This window comes from Sus scrofa, chromosome 15, assembly GCF_000003025.6.
Source record: "Sus scrofa isolate TJ Tabasco breed Duroc chromosome 15, Sscrofa11.1, whole genome shotgun sequence".
Lineage (NCBI taxonomy): Eukaryota > Metazoa > Chordata > Mammalia > Artiodactyla > Suidae > Sus > Sus scrofa.
The window spans coordinates 67404371-67418575 of NC_010457.5; the positions used below are offsets into that span (position 1 = coordinate 67404371).

At 39.1% G+C, this 14205-nt stretch overlaps 1 protein-coding gene and 1 long non-coding RNA gene across 7 annotated transcripts in view; one reads left to right on the forward strand and one right to left on the reverse strand.

Annotated features, from left to right (window-relative positions):
* Positions 1–5057, reverse strand: part of RBMS1 (RNA binding motif single stranded interacting protein 1) — a 216548-nt gene extending 211491 nt beyond the window's left edge. For 2 of the 6 annotated variants that reach the window (XM_005671869.3, XM_013984176.2), the window contains exon 1: positions 4497–4988. In XM_005671869.3, the coding sequence (XP_005671926.1) occupies positions 4497–4571 (75 nt within the window). In that variant the 5' untranslated portion in view covers positions 4572–4988. Of the gene's footprint in view, positions 1–4496 lie in introns of all 6 variants that reach the window. The other 4 variants (XM_021075053.1, XM_013984174.2, XM_003133427.6 and 1 more) reach the window with 3 other exon arrangements.
* The window catches only part of LOC106506256, a 37742-nt gene continuing 28406 nt past the window's right edge, over positions 4870–14205 (forward strand). The window contains exon 1 of the long non-coding RNA XR_001301448.2: positions 4870–4982. This is a non-coding gene — a long non-coding RNA (uncharacterized LOC106506256). The remainder of the gene's footprint in view (positions 4983–14205) is intronic.

Genomic DNA, 14205 nt, shown 5'->3' on the forward strand with positions numbered 1-14205 from the left:
CATATCATTTTTATTTCCATTCTAGATCGTCCTCACATGATTTTTATTCATTAAACAGATATAGGGGAAAAAAGAATTTTCTTCTCTAGTGACCCCTTCTTTAGTAAAAAGAAAAGGAAAAAAAGGTCCCTTTGTCTTTAGCTAAAAGACCTACAACTTAAAATTTCAGTACTCCTTAAATAAGCTGGAGTAATTTAAATGTTCCCGAAAACCATTAAGCAAAATACAAAGTCTGAGCAATATATCAGTAAAATTTAAGAGGAAAAAAATCACAAAAGTGTATTACATGGAAATGACCCATACATGAATTTAAATTTGAAGCCAAGATTGCCAAATATGTAAGGTATATCGTGATACTAAATGATAGAATATTTTTCTATTTCTGTTCATGTCTTTTCCTATTCCCTTCTAGGAGCTTAAGATTTGGCACCTAACATATAAAAAAAATATATATGTTATTATGGAAATTTAAACGAAATGGCTATCCAAAGGGGAGGGTGCTACAGTGTTTCATTACCATGCATCTTCATTTTAACATTTCCATGACCTTGAGTCTTCCAACACCACTTCCAGATAGCCACCATATCTCATTCACGTAAGGAAATATGGCATATTCATTAAGTAAAATATTGCATTACTGTATTGATATCCAAGCAAACTTTACTCATCTCGTAAATGTAGTTACTTCAAGACGCAGAGCACCCCAAGTACATCATTCCACTGTACCTCCAATCCACCTTAATATATACTCAGTAGTTCAATGTATCAAATCATAACCTCTAATTTCTGGAGAAGAAGACTGACACAATATTCATTTGGCTGTAACTAAGAAAAAGTTAAGGAATTCAACAAAATGTTAATGCATTCCAAAATTCAATTCAGAAAAACTGCTTTTTTTTCTAGTAGCTTTAGTAATAAAATACCAAATTATGTTATTCATTATTTTCAGATTTTCAAGTATGCACTTACACAAAAGCTTTAAAACAAGCATTTGTTTTGGAAACAAACATTTTTTTAGTGTAGAACATTTCTTTAGGATAGAAAAATACAACTATGAACAAAGATCACAAATGTGTCAAACTGCTTCTGGTTGGGTACATAATATTAGCTAATCACGTAAAGAGCATTTTGTACTTCCCTTTCTTCAAAAGACCTAGAATACGTATTTCAATTCCTATAAATATTTGCATACACGTTGGTAGTAATGTACGTCATGGTATCCTTGAAACAAACAGAATTCAACAATTTACAATAAGTGAAAATGTCAATATACAAAATTTGGGGTTAAAATATGTTAAATGAGCAGAATTGTTCCTGTGTTGCTGAAAAGTAGATACCAAATTTAATTTTTAATAATATAGCATGTCACTTAATAATTTAGAAAATCCTTTAGAACCATACGTGCTTATGTTTATGAAGCTACGTCAAACTACATCTTAGAATGATTGTGTCAGGTGATAAAGAGAATCCTGCTGTGATAAGACCATCCTTGCAGAGAAACACAAAAACCTCAACAAGCGTGTAAAATCAGGTTACTTGCTATCCATGTTACTCTACACCAAGGCATTATGAAAACTTCACAATTTCCTTCATTTCCACCAATGTCTTGCCCTCCTTCCATAACATCCTCAATTTTACTTTATGTTTGATGCAGTTGTATTACTTTTTCTAATAATTTTCTCCTTCTGTCAAAGCACAAAGCATACCAACACACTGTAATACAACTCCATAGGTTTTTGGTTTTGTTTTTGTTTTGTGGTTGTTAATGGTTAATAAACTGTAGAAGTAACTAATCTATTTTCGCAGAGAAAAATTCTAAATAAATTTTTCAGAAGAGACTCTGATTGGAGTAATTAACAAAAGAATGACTTGACCTATGCTAACTTTTTAAATCAGGGTAAACAAAAACTCATTTTTAAGTGTCATTTTCATTGGTATCTATTCCTTCTGATGAAAAGAAATCCTATCTGTTTATTCATTCTTAATTCACCTCTTGATCATAATTTTAAGTCAAAATGTCACTTCGTAAACAACCATGCCGTTCTTTAGTTTTTGATACAGCTTCCAAACAGAAGTTTCAAAACAACTCTGTCTAGCAAACACATCACTGTACTTTAAACAGTGATGTTTTCTATCCCATATTTCAGGAGGGTTAACACACACACACAGAGGCAAGGATCATCACTGCAGACAACAGATTCTAAGTTCATTAACTCTTTAGGTAGGTTAGGTAACACATTTTTAAACAAACTACAAATCAAACCAAGTCTCTATTTTTTTTAATGACTCAATACCATGACACCAAGAGACAGATTAGATAAGGGAGGAAAAAAAAAGGGCTATGTGTTCTGAACTATGCTTACCTAAAATCTGCATCCAGTCACTTTACATTTTAGGAGATGCCTCTTCTTGAGATAATCAAGATACTTTACAATAGGGAATTCAGATTTAATTATCAAACTTTAATACCATGTTATATAGGTCAAGTGAGTATGAGTGTCTTTCTCCGGAAACAAAGACATTCGGAGTAATAGGATTTCAGATTTTATAGTAGAAACAGCAAGATATGTTTTGAGAATGTCGTTTACCGTAACACAAATCAATATTAAATGCTTTATGCAGGAAGCACACTTTCAGAAATGGACCCTAAAGCTTTCTGGGATCCAACCCTAATTACTAGAGCAGGCTCTTGCCGTTTGTCTCTCTCTTCAATTATTTACAGGGCAAAAAGAGCCAAGTGGCATTGCATTAGCTATATTAAATGCTATGCACTTGGTTTCTAACTTACCAATGGTATATAAAAATTACTAGGGTGGATGTGCCTGTATAAACATGGCCTTTTTTCTTCTTCACCTGAGGGTACGCTATTTATTATTCATATAGTTAAACGTTGAATAGGCTGTCCTTTAGGTACCCAATGCTGCGCAATCTAAACAAGTGCATTAAACACATGTGATATCTAAAAAGCAATGCATTGATTACACTTAAAATTTCTTTGAACAACTTATATTTACAATGTAGCTCACCAAAATCGGGTACCTCCCTCCCGTCCATGAAAACAAATACCAAAGTGACCACACAGAAATGAATAATGCTCAACCATCTTGCTGCTTTTCCGAAAACCAAAGTAAAATGAAAATAGGAGGAGGGTGAAATAAGGCCCTTGAAGGCTAACAAATGTCTGGTCTCTATGCGGACAAGTGTCCTTTTTACATGGACAGATACAGAACTAGGGTGTAAGTACCTTAACATGGACCACACACACTTTAAGAAAGAAAAGCTTATCAAGGTTCAATCAGAGATTCTTTGTACCAGGCCAGAAATGCCCTGTGTCAGCAAGCAGAGCATGATTATAACCCCTCAAAGAAAGTTCAGATACTGTGCCCATACTTGATTCTTTCGTGATCTACAAGGGCACCAGGAGTCAAGGGAGATGCTAATTGCTGAAGAAGGCTGGTAGCCAACTTATGCCCTCCTAAACCGTGGAAGAAGCTTCCAAAGCAGTGAAACCCTCACTCTTTGTGGACCCATTTTTTTTTTTTCAAATGAATTCAGGAGGAATCAAATTCTTATTGTAAAAATAGCATAGGCCCACTAACAACGTACCCAGGGTCCCTAGAAAGCCAGTCGCAATCTGTATGCAACATGTCATCTGCTGTGTCACCCAAGAGTGTGACAAGGCCACTTTTGAGAAAGCACCACTGGAAATCGATCGGTGGTAAACATATAAGGTAGTATTTTTCTAAACTAAATACGAAGTCACTTCTTTCTCTGCACCGAAATATGCCCATTGTCCGTCCTTTGCAAAAGCTACAGGGAAGATTAAAGGGACATCAATGAACGCTGAGTGAACTTTGGCCACTTTTCTACCCAAAACACCAGCGTAAAAGTAGAAATCAGTAACCAGGTGAAGTGCCACACCGCACAAAGATCAACGCGAGGGGCGGGCGCGCAGGGCCGGAGGCGGGGAGGGAAAAGTCCCGTCCCCCCCACCCCCAACCCCTCCAGCCCCAGTCACCGCGCGCGCGGGAGGCTGAGGGGCGTCCCCGGGGGCGGGAGGCTCCGCGCCACTCGGAGGGAAACCGAGAGTTGCTGCTCGCCACGCGAGGCCCAGGAGAAGGTGGTCGAAGATCCGCGCCGCCGGCGGGGCCGGGCACGGGCCCCAGGCGTCAGCGACCCAGCAGCAGACGCTCGACGAGGGGCGCCGCTCGGCTCGCGACCCTCCCCGCCTCCCAGGCCAGGAAGGGGCCGGCGGCTCTTTCCTGTCTAGTCTCTCCCCCCGCGGCTCTCTGTAACCCGATCCCCGCACTCCGCTCCGCGGGCAGCCGCCGCCCGGCGCGCAGCCTGGCTTCGCCCAGGCCAGCGCTATAGTTAGCAACCTTCCAGCAACTCCGCCGGGGGCGGCGGGGACTAGCCGCGCGCCCCTTCCGGGCCCGAGCAGCGCGCGCCCCCGGCGTCCCCTCCTCCCGGGTCCCCTGTCTCCCGCTCCCCCTTACCTTCGCTTGAAGATACTGGGGGTAATAGTAGGTGGCGTACTGAGGGTACATCTGCTGTTTCCACACTTTGCCCATGAAGCTGGAAGGGAGCCTGCCGTGCAGGGTCGCGGGCACTTTGAGGTTTCCAAGTCTCGATCTCTCCTGCCTCTCCCTTTCCGGCGGCGGCGGCGGCGGCGGCTGCCGCTGCTCCACCTCCCAGCCCGGACCAGACGTCCTCCTCCTCCTCCTTCCTCTCCTCCTCCTCCTTCTTCTCCCAGGCACAGAGAAAGACACTGCAGAGCGCAGAGGGCACCCCGGACAGGGCGCTCCCAAGGAGTTGCCTCCCGGAGCCCAACTGCTCCGGGGCTGCCAAGGACTGGCGCTCTGGCAGCGCTCCGCTCCGGCAAGCAGGCTGAGCGGGGCCAGGAGGTGATCAATACCAGTGGAAAGTGCTGCTGCGGCGGCGGCGGCGGCGGCGGCTGCGCTCGGTGCCAGGCGGCATCTGGGGTGGGTGCGCCCGATTGGGAGAGGGGAGAGGGGCTGGCGGGCCGAGGCCGTGGGGGAAGGGCGGTGGGGGCGTGGCTTGGGCGCCGTGGAGCCGGGACCGGCTGGAGGTGAGGGCTGAGTTTTAACCACTCCTCACCTCCCAGGCTCGGGGTTGGACGGGCGGAAACCTTGGGAGTCCGGATCGCTTTGTGTTGAGGGTAAAGGGTGGGGTTGGATTTGGGGGGGACACAGCTTAAGAACTGCAGAGTGGACACCTCGTTTGCTTTCATGAGTTTTTATCTCGAGAGAGAGGGGAGGTAAGGGGGAACGAGAAGGAAATCTGATTAATCTCTTACTCTCCCCCCCAATGATTTTTTTTTTCCTTTTTTTTTCACAAGGGAAGGAAAATAATTTGGTGTCCAACCACAAAGCTGGAGTCAGAATGCCTGGGTTCTGTCCCTTCCATTCCCACCCCCCCTCAGGCCACAACACTAATTTTCTAGATGACCTTGGGAGGTTTAGTGTCCTTCGGTATGGTTTTCCCAGATGTGAGAGGTGAAATCATGCCCTCTGCACCAGAGGAGGCAAAGCGGTCGGGTGCGCGCGCAAGCGCACCACACACACACACACACACACACACACACACCCACACCACCCTCACAACAAATAGACGGATCCTTCTAAGGGGGAGATGCCGCAGAGAGGCAGAACGTTATTATCAGAGGACACAATATAGACATCAGCTTTTCTCTGCCTCTTTCTAACGCTGCCAGACAGTCTGTCAACTCCCACTCAGGAGCAAGGAAACTCCCTGAGTTTGGAATATTTTAAGGCCATTTTGAAAGTCACGCTGGCATATTGTTGCAGTGTGCTTCTGTGACATATTAAAATCAATCTCTTTCTGCCTCTCTCCATCTCCTAATTGTCACAGCTCCAGACAGCCCCAGACAGCAGTGGTTCAGTTCACTACATAACTGGATATAATTTAATGGAGTTAATTGGTCCCTTAAGCTGCCTGTAGAAGACTTTTATATTCCAGCGCAACAAGAGATAATACTAAAATGTACAAATAGGATAAGTAAGAAAGCACTTTCAAATTGGAGATCTTGCACATCTAATAAAATGTAATGAAAAATTAATTTGTTATTAAATAGACCTTGATCACTTCGTTTTGTCATTTTGATTTTCTGACAGTCTGTGTTCATAGTTGCACAAAGGTAAATCAAACTGAAATGGAATGCATGATTTCGTTAAACAGTGACATTTTTATTTGATTACATTTCAAAAGGCTTAATAAGGTACTTTAAAACAATGCAATAGTGAAATGAAACCTTTATCACCTTTATATGATTTAGACAAATTTCTGGGTTATACATTGTGAAAAAACAAATTTTTGGATATGCCGGGAGGCAAATCATGTTCTCTTAAAAATAATTAAGAGTTAACCTATGTCAAATCCTACAAAGAAACAAGTATTGCTTGAGCTTCTGCTGTGTGGTGGGCCCTGCTGAGGTCAATGTCAATCTGGATGTTGGTTCAGAAGGTTCATTGTCTAGCTAGGGGAGCTAAAAATAGTTCTTTACACTGTTTCTATGTGGGACCCTTTAATGTATTTGATAAGGGAACTGATATGAACTAACCTAAGAACCTAGGAGGTCTAGGAGTGATGGTTTAGAGAAGGGACTGAAGGAGGAGAAATTAGTTAAGAACAATTTCAGGAGTTCTAGGCACGAGTTGATAAAAGAAATTACCAAACTTAGACTGTTCTACTTATTTCTGGATGATGAAAATTCAGCCTGTGTTACAAAGCCCAGAAGCACACCCACAATTATGTAGACACTTGATTTATGACTGTGTTGGTATTGCAGAGCAGTGGAGAAAGAATGAGCTTTTCAATAAATGATTCTGGGTCAATTGGCTATCCGTATGGAAAAAATGAAACTGGACCCCTGTCTCACAAAAGGGGAAGAAAAAACGTCAAGTGAATTAAAGTCCTAGATGTAAAATTAAAAAAAAAAAAAAGATGATAAAGCTGTTAGGAGACAATATAGGAAATATCTTTATAGCCTTGAGGTAAGGACAGATTTCTTTAATAAGGTGACCAAGAGTGCAAGATTGATCAATTTGACTATGTTAAAATTCAGAACACTGATTGATAAAGGAAGTGAAAAAGCAAGCCACAAAATAGTTATTTGTAGTCCATATAAATACAAAAGACTGACATACAGAATATATAAAGAACTCCCTGAAGTCAATTTTTAAAAGAAAAACTTGTTAAAATATGAGTAAAAGAATTACTGTGTATATTTTTTAGAGGAGGAAACATAATTGTCCCAATAACATATGAAGAGATGCTCATATTCAATAGTAATAAAGAATATACAAATTAAAATAATAAGATACCATTTTACATTCTCCAGACTGGCAAAAATTAAGAATTCTGAAAATATTCAGAGTAGGTGAAGATGAAGAAAAGGGAAAAATATCGAAAACACTGTTTACTGGAGGAAATGTAAATTGTACATCCACTACTTTAGAAAACAATTTGGCATTACCCAATTTTATTTGCACATGTATGCAATGACACAGTAATTCGAGTTGTAGGCGTATACCTCAAAGAATTCCTTCTATCTATGCACCAGAGAAATGTACAAGGATGTTCATAATATACTGAAAATAACTCAAATGTCTACTGACTGTAGAATGGATAAAAAGGCTGTGGTATATGCCTACAACGGAATACTTTGCTGCAGTGAAAATGAATAAACTACAGTTAAAAGCATCACCATGGATTATTTTAAAATTGATGTTGCAAAAAGTAAGTCAACATAAAACATGATTCCATTCATATAAGATTGAAAAACAGGAAAAATTACTAAACAGTATGATATTTAAGAACAGGTATCTGAGCAATTTAAAACAAAACTATAAAGAAAAACAAGGCGATTATAACATAAAATTCATAAGAGTGATTTATCTCTGAAAGAGAAGGGTAAGATATTCAGGGAAGGATAGAAGGTATGGTAATGTTGTGGAGTTGGTAATGTTCCATAGTTTGCTCTGGGTTGTGGATACATAAAAATATATTTCAATACTTTTAAGTGGTTCATAGGCTCTTTCGTAGGTTTGCTGTATTTTATACTAACCCAAATTTAAAAACAAAACTCACCTTTTAATTTTATTCATAATCATTTTCAAACATATACCAAGGCAGAGAGAATAATCACCCCACCGTTCTTAGTAGCCAGCTCCAACATTTATCAGTATTTGTCATTCTTGTCCCCCCAACACACACACACACACACACACACACACACCCCTTTTGACTTTTCTGGATTGTTTTAAAACAAATTCCAAACATTGTATCCTTTCATCAGCAACTATTTTCATATTTACCTTTAACAAATAAGAACTTTTAAAAACACAATATCATGATCACCTCTAACAAAACTAATAATTTCAGATCAACAAATACTCAGTTCATGTTCATTTTCTCTGATAAACTAAAAATCACTTTTTGTAGTTCATTTGTTTAAATCAGGATGAGACAATATCCTCACATTAAATTTGGTTGATATATCTCTTAAGCATCTTTTAATATATGAAATTCACCCCCATTCACTCTTTAAATTCATTTTCGTTAAAGAAATCAGGTCATTTGCCCTATAGAATTTTCCACATGGCTGATTGGAACCTTATGAAACCTTATGACGGTGTCGTTTAAAGTTGATGGTTAGTTCTAGAGGTTTAATTATGTGCAGATTCACTTTTTTGGGAAAAGAACGCTTAATAGATGGTACTGAACACACATAGGCGATCTGATGTCTATCATATTGCATTGAGAGAGACACATAAGGAGTTCTCCTGTGGTAGCAGGTAAGGATCCAGTATTGTCATAGCTGTGGCATAGGTCAAAGCTGTGGCTGGGATTCAGTCCCTGGCCAGGGAACTTCAATATGCTGTGGGCACGGCAGAAAAAGAAAAAAAAGAAGAGAGAGAGATGCATAATGTCTGTATGTCTCACTTTTAGTAGTAAGTTTTATTGGAAGTTCAGGTATTATCAGTTTGATTTATCCATTAAAGAGTTACATGGTTTTAATAGTCATTCATAAGTGTTACCTCAATCCATTATTTCATTAGGTGTTACAAAACTGTGTTTTTTTAATTTTATAATTCCTTCTGCACTTATTAGATGGAAAATGTCTATGAAGAAGAATATTTCTCTCTTCAATTCTTTGATTAATGTAAAATACAATGATCACAGGAAAAGCAGGAAAAAATATCCCCTATTTACTAATTTTCAGAAAAATGAGTTGATGCCATAGGAAACTCCAAAGCTTACCAGTTTTAAGTAACAACATTCTGAACTTGTGGATTTTTATACATTTGATTTGTTTCAATCCATCACAATCATTATTCTTGTTGATGCTCAAATTGTCCCATCTTTGGCCAATGATGAAACCCTTTGAACCAGCTGCTGGTCTTTTTTTTTTTTTTAAAGCAGACCACAATAGTCTTTGATAGATTTTTTGCTTTCTGGCATTCCAGGTCCTGGTACAATAAATGCCCAAACCCAAATCAGCTATTTCTCTAAGAAACTCAAATCATCTTGCTCTTAAAATTTTCTTAAATAATAACGATTTCTTTAAAATACATTTTTCATTGTTATTACATTTGGGGGAAGGAGCATATGAAATACTCTTAATGAAATTTGTGCCAAGATGGCCCTTAGCAGAGTATGAGCCATTGAGTGATTTTCCCCAGAGGAAGTTAAATGTTTATGCCTTCACTGGCCTTTAAGAAGCATCCTCTATGTGCAGGACATTGGGGATACTGTTGACTTGGTGTTTGCCTGCTTGGAGCTTACAATCTAGTGAGAGAGAAATAAAACAATAACAAATTGTGATAAACTCTACGAAGAAAGAAACAGGCTAGTAGGAGGAGAGTGAATTTGGGGGAGTTGAGTTAGAATTTTAAGTAGTCAGGGAAAACCACTTTGAGGAGACATGACAAATGAGATGGGGGTTGTGTCTCCACAGAAGCAGCGCCATGTTAAAGACACTGAGGCACAAATTGTCCCATCCAAAATTGCCAATCTGGTTTCACTTATAACCAAAGGTAAACTTTTTTTTAAATTACAGTTAATCAGAAGTGACCAAGCAAATTAACATGGATAAGCGCCTTTGTTCTAATGCCATCTGCCTGAAAGTATTGAAATAATTGAAGGATAAGTTTAGAAACTTTGCTACAAAAGGTCCCTGTGCTAGAGCATCGGTGAATTGGAAATGGGATTTAGATTCATTAGAAAGATGTCACGCAGAACTTGGAGAATTTCCTTCCATACTAGGTAACTAGGTATGTCTGTCATACATTTACTGAACATTTAAAACAGCAAACTCACACAGTTTTTGTAAGGTGAAAGTGTGACTGACATATGTTAGACTTCTTAGAGGGTTAAGCAAATAAGAGAGCAGATAAAAGGAAACCAGTGGTTAAATGTGCAATGGAGTTTTGTCATGAATAGGGGGTTGTTTTTAGTCTTCAGGGAAGGTTATATATAAATCTTCTAGCCTGATGTTTCTCAGATATTTATCCTCAGACCTTATTTTGTGAAGCCCTGTCTTAAGAGACTAATATCTTATTACCTTTATAAGTAGCAATATATGTTGACATTTTTTCCATCAAAGTGAAACACAAATTTAAAAATTCTCAAAATGTGTCCTTTATCCTTTGCCAGAGTTCAAGAAGCACTGTTAAGTTCACACTTTTTATCACAGCTCTAAACTCCCTTTCTGACCAGACCTTTCCATTTTTCCAGATTCATTTCCCTCCACTGCATGTAATTCTTTTCTCCCCTCCATGCCTGCTGCTTCTACTCCTCACTGAATTGTTGTTACATCTCTAACCAGTTTTGGCTTTTTCTGATCCACTTGCTTGGAGCATCTTTTACTTTTCAAATGCCTCTCCCACAGCATCTAGTCTGAATTTCTCCCTGGAACACCAGTTATCGAATTAACATGCAAATTCATTGGAACTCGTAGTAAGAAATGTTCTTTAGATGCTGAGAGGTCCCTTCCCATTTAGAAATTCAGTGACTTTATGATTTGCAAGAATGACTATGTAACAACCACCTACACGTCCACTCGTTGCCCTGGTACATTTTAGATCAATAAAAGGAACGCACGTTGTTCAACCAGTGGGTACTAAACTGCAGAAAAACTTTCCTTCAAGAAATGAAAAAGACAAACAGTAGACATGAATTAAAAATTGTATTCGATAAATTTATTAATGAGGGCTAAAATTGGGCACAGCCAAGGAACTCAGTTACAGTGAGTATTAATAACGCTGATAGGAGTGGACTACTAGTCCTAAATTTAGCAAGTAATGCATAGAGTTGGATATTGCTCTCTAAGAATTCAATGGAACTAAGGACTCTGGACTATCAAGAACACACATTCCCCCAGTCAGCACTGCTAGAGATGGGTGGTCTATAAACAAGGTTTCACCTCTTTATCACCATGGTCCAGATAATCATCTCCACAAAAGGTGAACAAAATAATTTATAACCAAGCACCATCAGTATGCAATGGTCTGGCCTCTAGAGGCAAATCAAGACATAGACCCACCTCTCAAAAGAACCAAGGTTCCCTGATTTGCACTCCTTAGCTGATCCTATGAATATATTTGTAAACAGGTTACTGATAGGTATTCTTATAACCTTTGATGACATTAAAACCCCACATGATTAAAAATTTTCAAAAGTTGAGGGAATAGGCCAGCTGAATGGGAAGGGGAAAAAATTCTCTCACTTTACCATCTGATTTTTTCCTAATAGGTCAGCTGTCCTTGAGTGGCTATTTGTTAGAAGGAGGCCAGTATTTCCTAAAGATAGATTTTCATTTGGGGGTCTTTCCAGGTTTTTAAAATGCTTTTGATAAAAATCTTTTAGTGACATGATTTATAAAGAATGTTTTACAAGGACCAACAAAATCATGTTAGTAAGCATGTGTCAACTGAGGGTTATTTTTTTCGACTGTAATTTCACTCTTTAAAGTAGCCTGACCCTTGCAGCAGTATGTTTAGATGCCTGTGTGAGGTAGACTGTGATTTCATAATGTCATAATCAGAAGAGGTCAAAAAAGGTGACTGTGCTCCTAATATTTTAAGACTCTTTTAATCAGAGGATGTTTCCAGCATGTTCACCAATAAGAGAACTTCCAAAGAGGTATCACAAGAGATAGAAGAAAAATTTTGCCTTTCCTTAATTCTTCCTCCCTCCCTCCCTCCCTCTCTTTCCCTCTCTTCCTTCTTTTCTTTTTTCTTTTCTTTTCTTTCTTTTTCTCTCTCTCTTTCTTTCTTTGTTTTTCTTTCTTAATAAACCCAGCAGTAACAATAGAAGCTACTGACAAATGCATAACATTAAACTATGCTAAATTTATGAATAAAAATCAATAATTTATGTAAAATTATTATCTAGAAAAATATGGAAGTACATGTGTAAAAATTACAATAGTATGTAGGGTGTATGAGAGTGGATAGTTTTTGTTGCTTATCGCTTTAATTTTCAATGTTTATTCATTCCATTGTTTAGCACAGGCCTACTGAGTGGACTGACCCTGTGTTAATCAAGAGGGCACAAAAGGCAAGTTGGGTATAGTTCCTGTCCTTGAGTGGTTCTCAGTCTAGTAGTGAAAACAGACATGTAGACACAATTGCTCCAGAGCGTGGTGAGCTGAATAAGGAGGAGGCACTTTATTTGGACTGAGGATCTCCCATGAAACATCTTTAGGAGACTTTTTGGCTATAGTTTGTGAATAAAAAAAGAATTGACCAAGTAAATAGGAATTCATCTGGAATGGAGTGGGAGTAGCATTTAAGGAGAATTGGAGAATTCTGGATGAAAGATGAGTATATGTAAAAGTGTATTGTATGGTTGGAGAACTACAAATCCTTCCTTAAGACTTACAATTCTAAGTATATGCAGAGGTGACTTGAAGCTGGAAAGGCTAAATGGAGGCCAGCTCATGGCAACCTTATTTGAATACTACTGTGCAATAAGTGAAACTTTCCAATATTTCCTGTATAGGCAACATGAATTTGGGCTTTATTCTGCGGGTATGAGGGAATTATTAAGGGTTTTACACAATCTGACTTACAAGGTCAGACTTAAGACTAGAAAGATTACATTGTCATCAATATGGTAGATAACTTCAATGGCAATGGGGGAATCAGAAATTCCAGGTATGCTAGGGAAGAGATGACAATGGCTTAATCTAGACTCAGGATACATAAGCAATGGGAACTGTCCCCTCTGGACATAAGGCAATAAGTGAGTGTGATGTTTGCGATAAAACATTCCTCCCTGAAAAAAAATATTTTGTTGGTCTAAATCCCCAAAACCTTCCATGGTTACTCTTGGGTTTTAATTATTGTATTAGGTATATATTGCTGCTTAACAAGTTAGCCCAAATTTAGCAGCTTAAACAGCATACACTCATTATTTCACCTGGTTTCTGAGGGTCAGGAGTTTGGGAGTGGCTTAGCTGGATGATTCTGACTCAAGGTCTCTCATAAGATTTAAAAGTTGTCAACTGGGACTATAGTCACTTGAAGGTTTGGGGCTGAAGGATCCACTTCCAAGCTCACTCTTGTGGCTTGCCTGACACCCTCAGGTCCTCTTAATGTGAGCCTTTCCATAGGACTCTTCTGCTCATGACATGATGACATGACAGCAGTATGTACATATATACAGTTCTCTCTCTATATATGTGTGTGTGTGTGTGTGTGTGTGTGTGTATATATGCATGTAAGAAGTGACATACTATCAGTTCTAATTCTGCCATACTCTGTTACAATGTTGTCAGGGACTGATGACATAAAAATGTGAGTACCAGGAGTGGGGCTCATTGGAGGCATCTTGGAGTCTGACCATCACAGTATAATATGTAGAAAGTTCAAAGGAATACATTCTTGATACTTATTCTTTTACTTCCTCTACTTACTTACTCATACATGGAAGTTAATTCAGAAAATTACCCATTAAGCAATGACTCCCCATTCCTCTCTCCTCTCAGACCCTGGCAATCAACAGTCTGTTTTCTCTTTCTATGAATTTGCCAGTTCTGGATATGCCATGTAGACAGATTCATACAGCATGTGACTTCTATGGTCTGGCTTCTTTCACTAAGCATGCTTTTGTGATTCATCCACATTGTAGCCTGTGTCAGTACTTCACGCCTGTCTA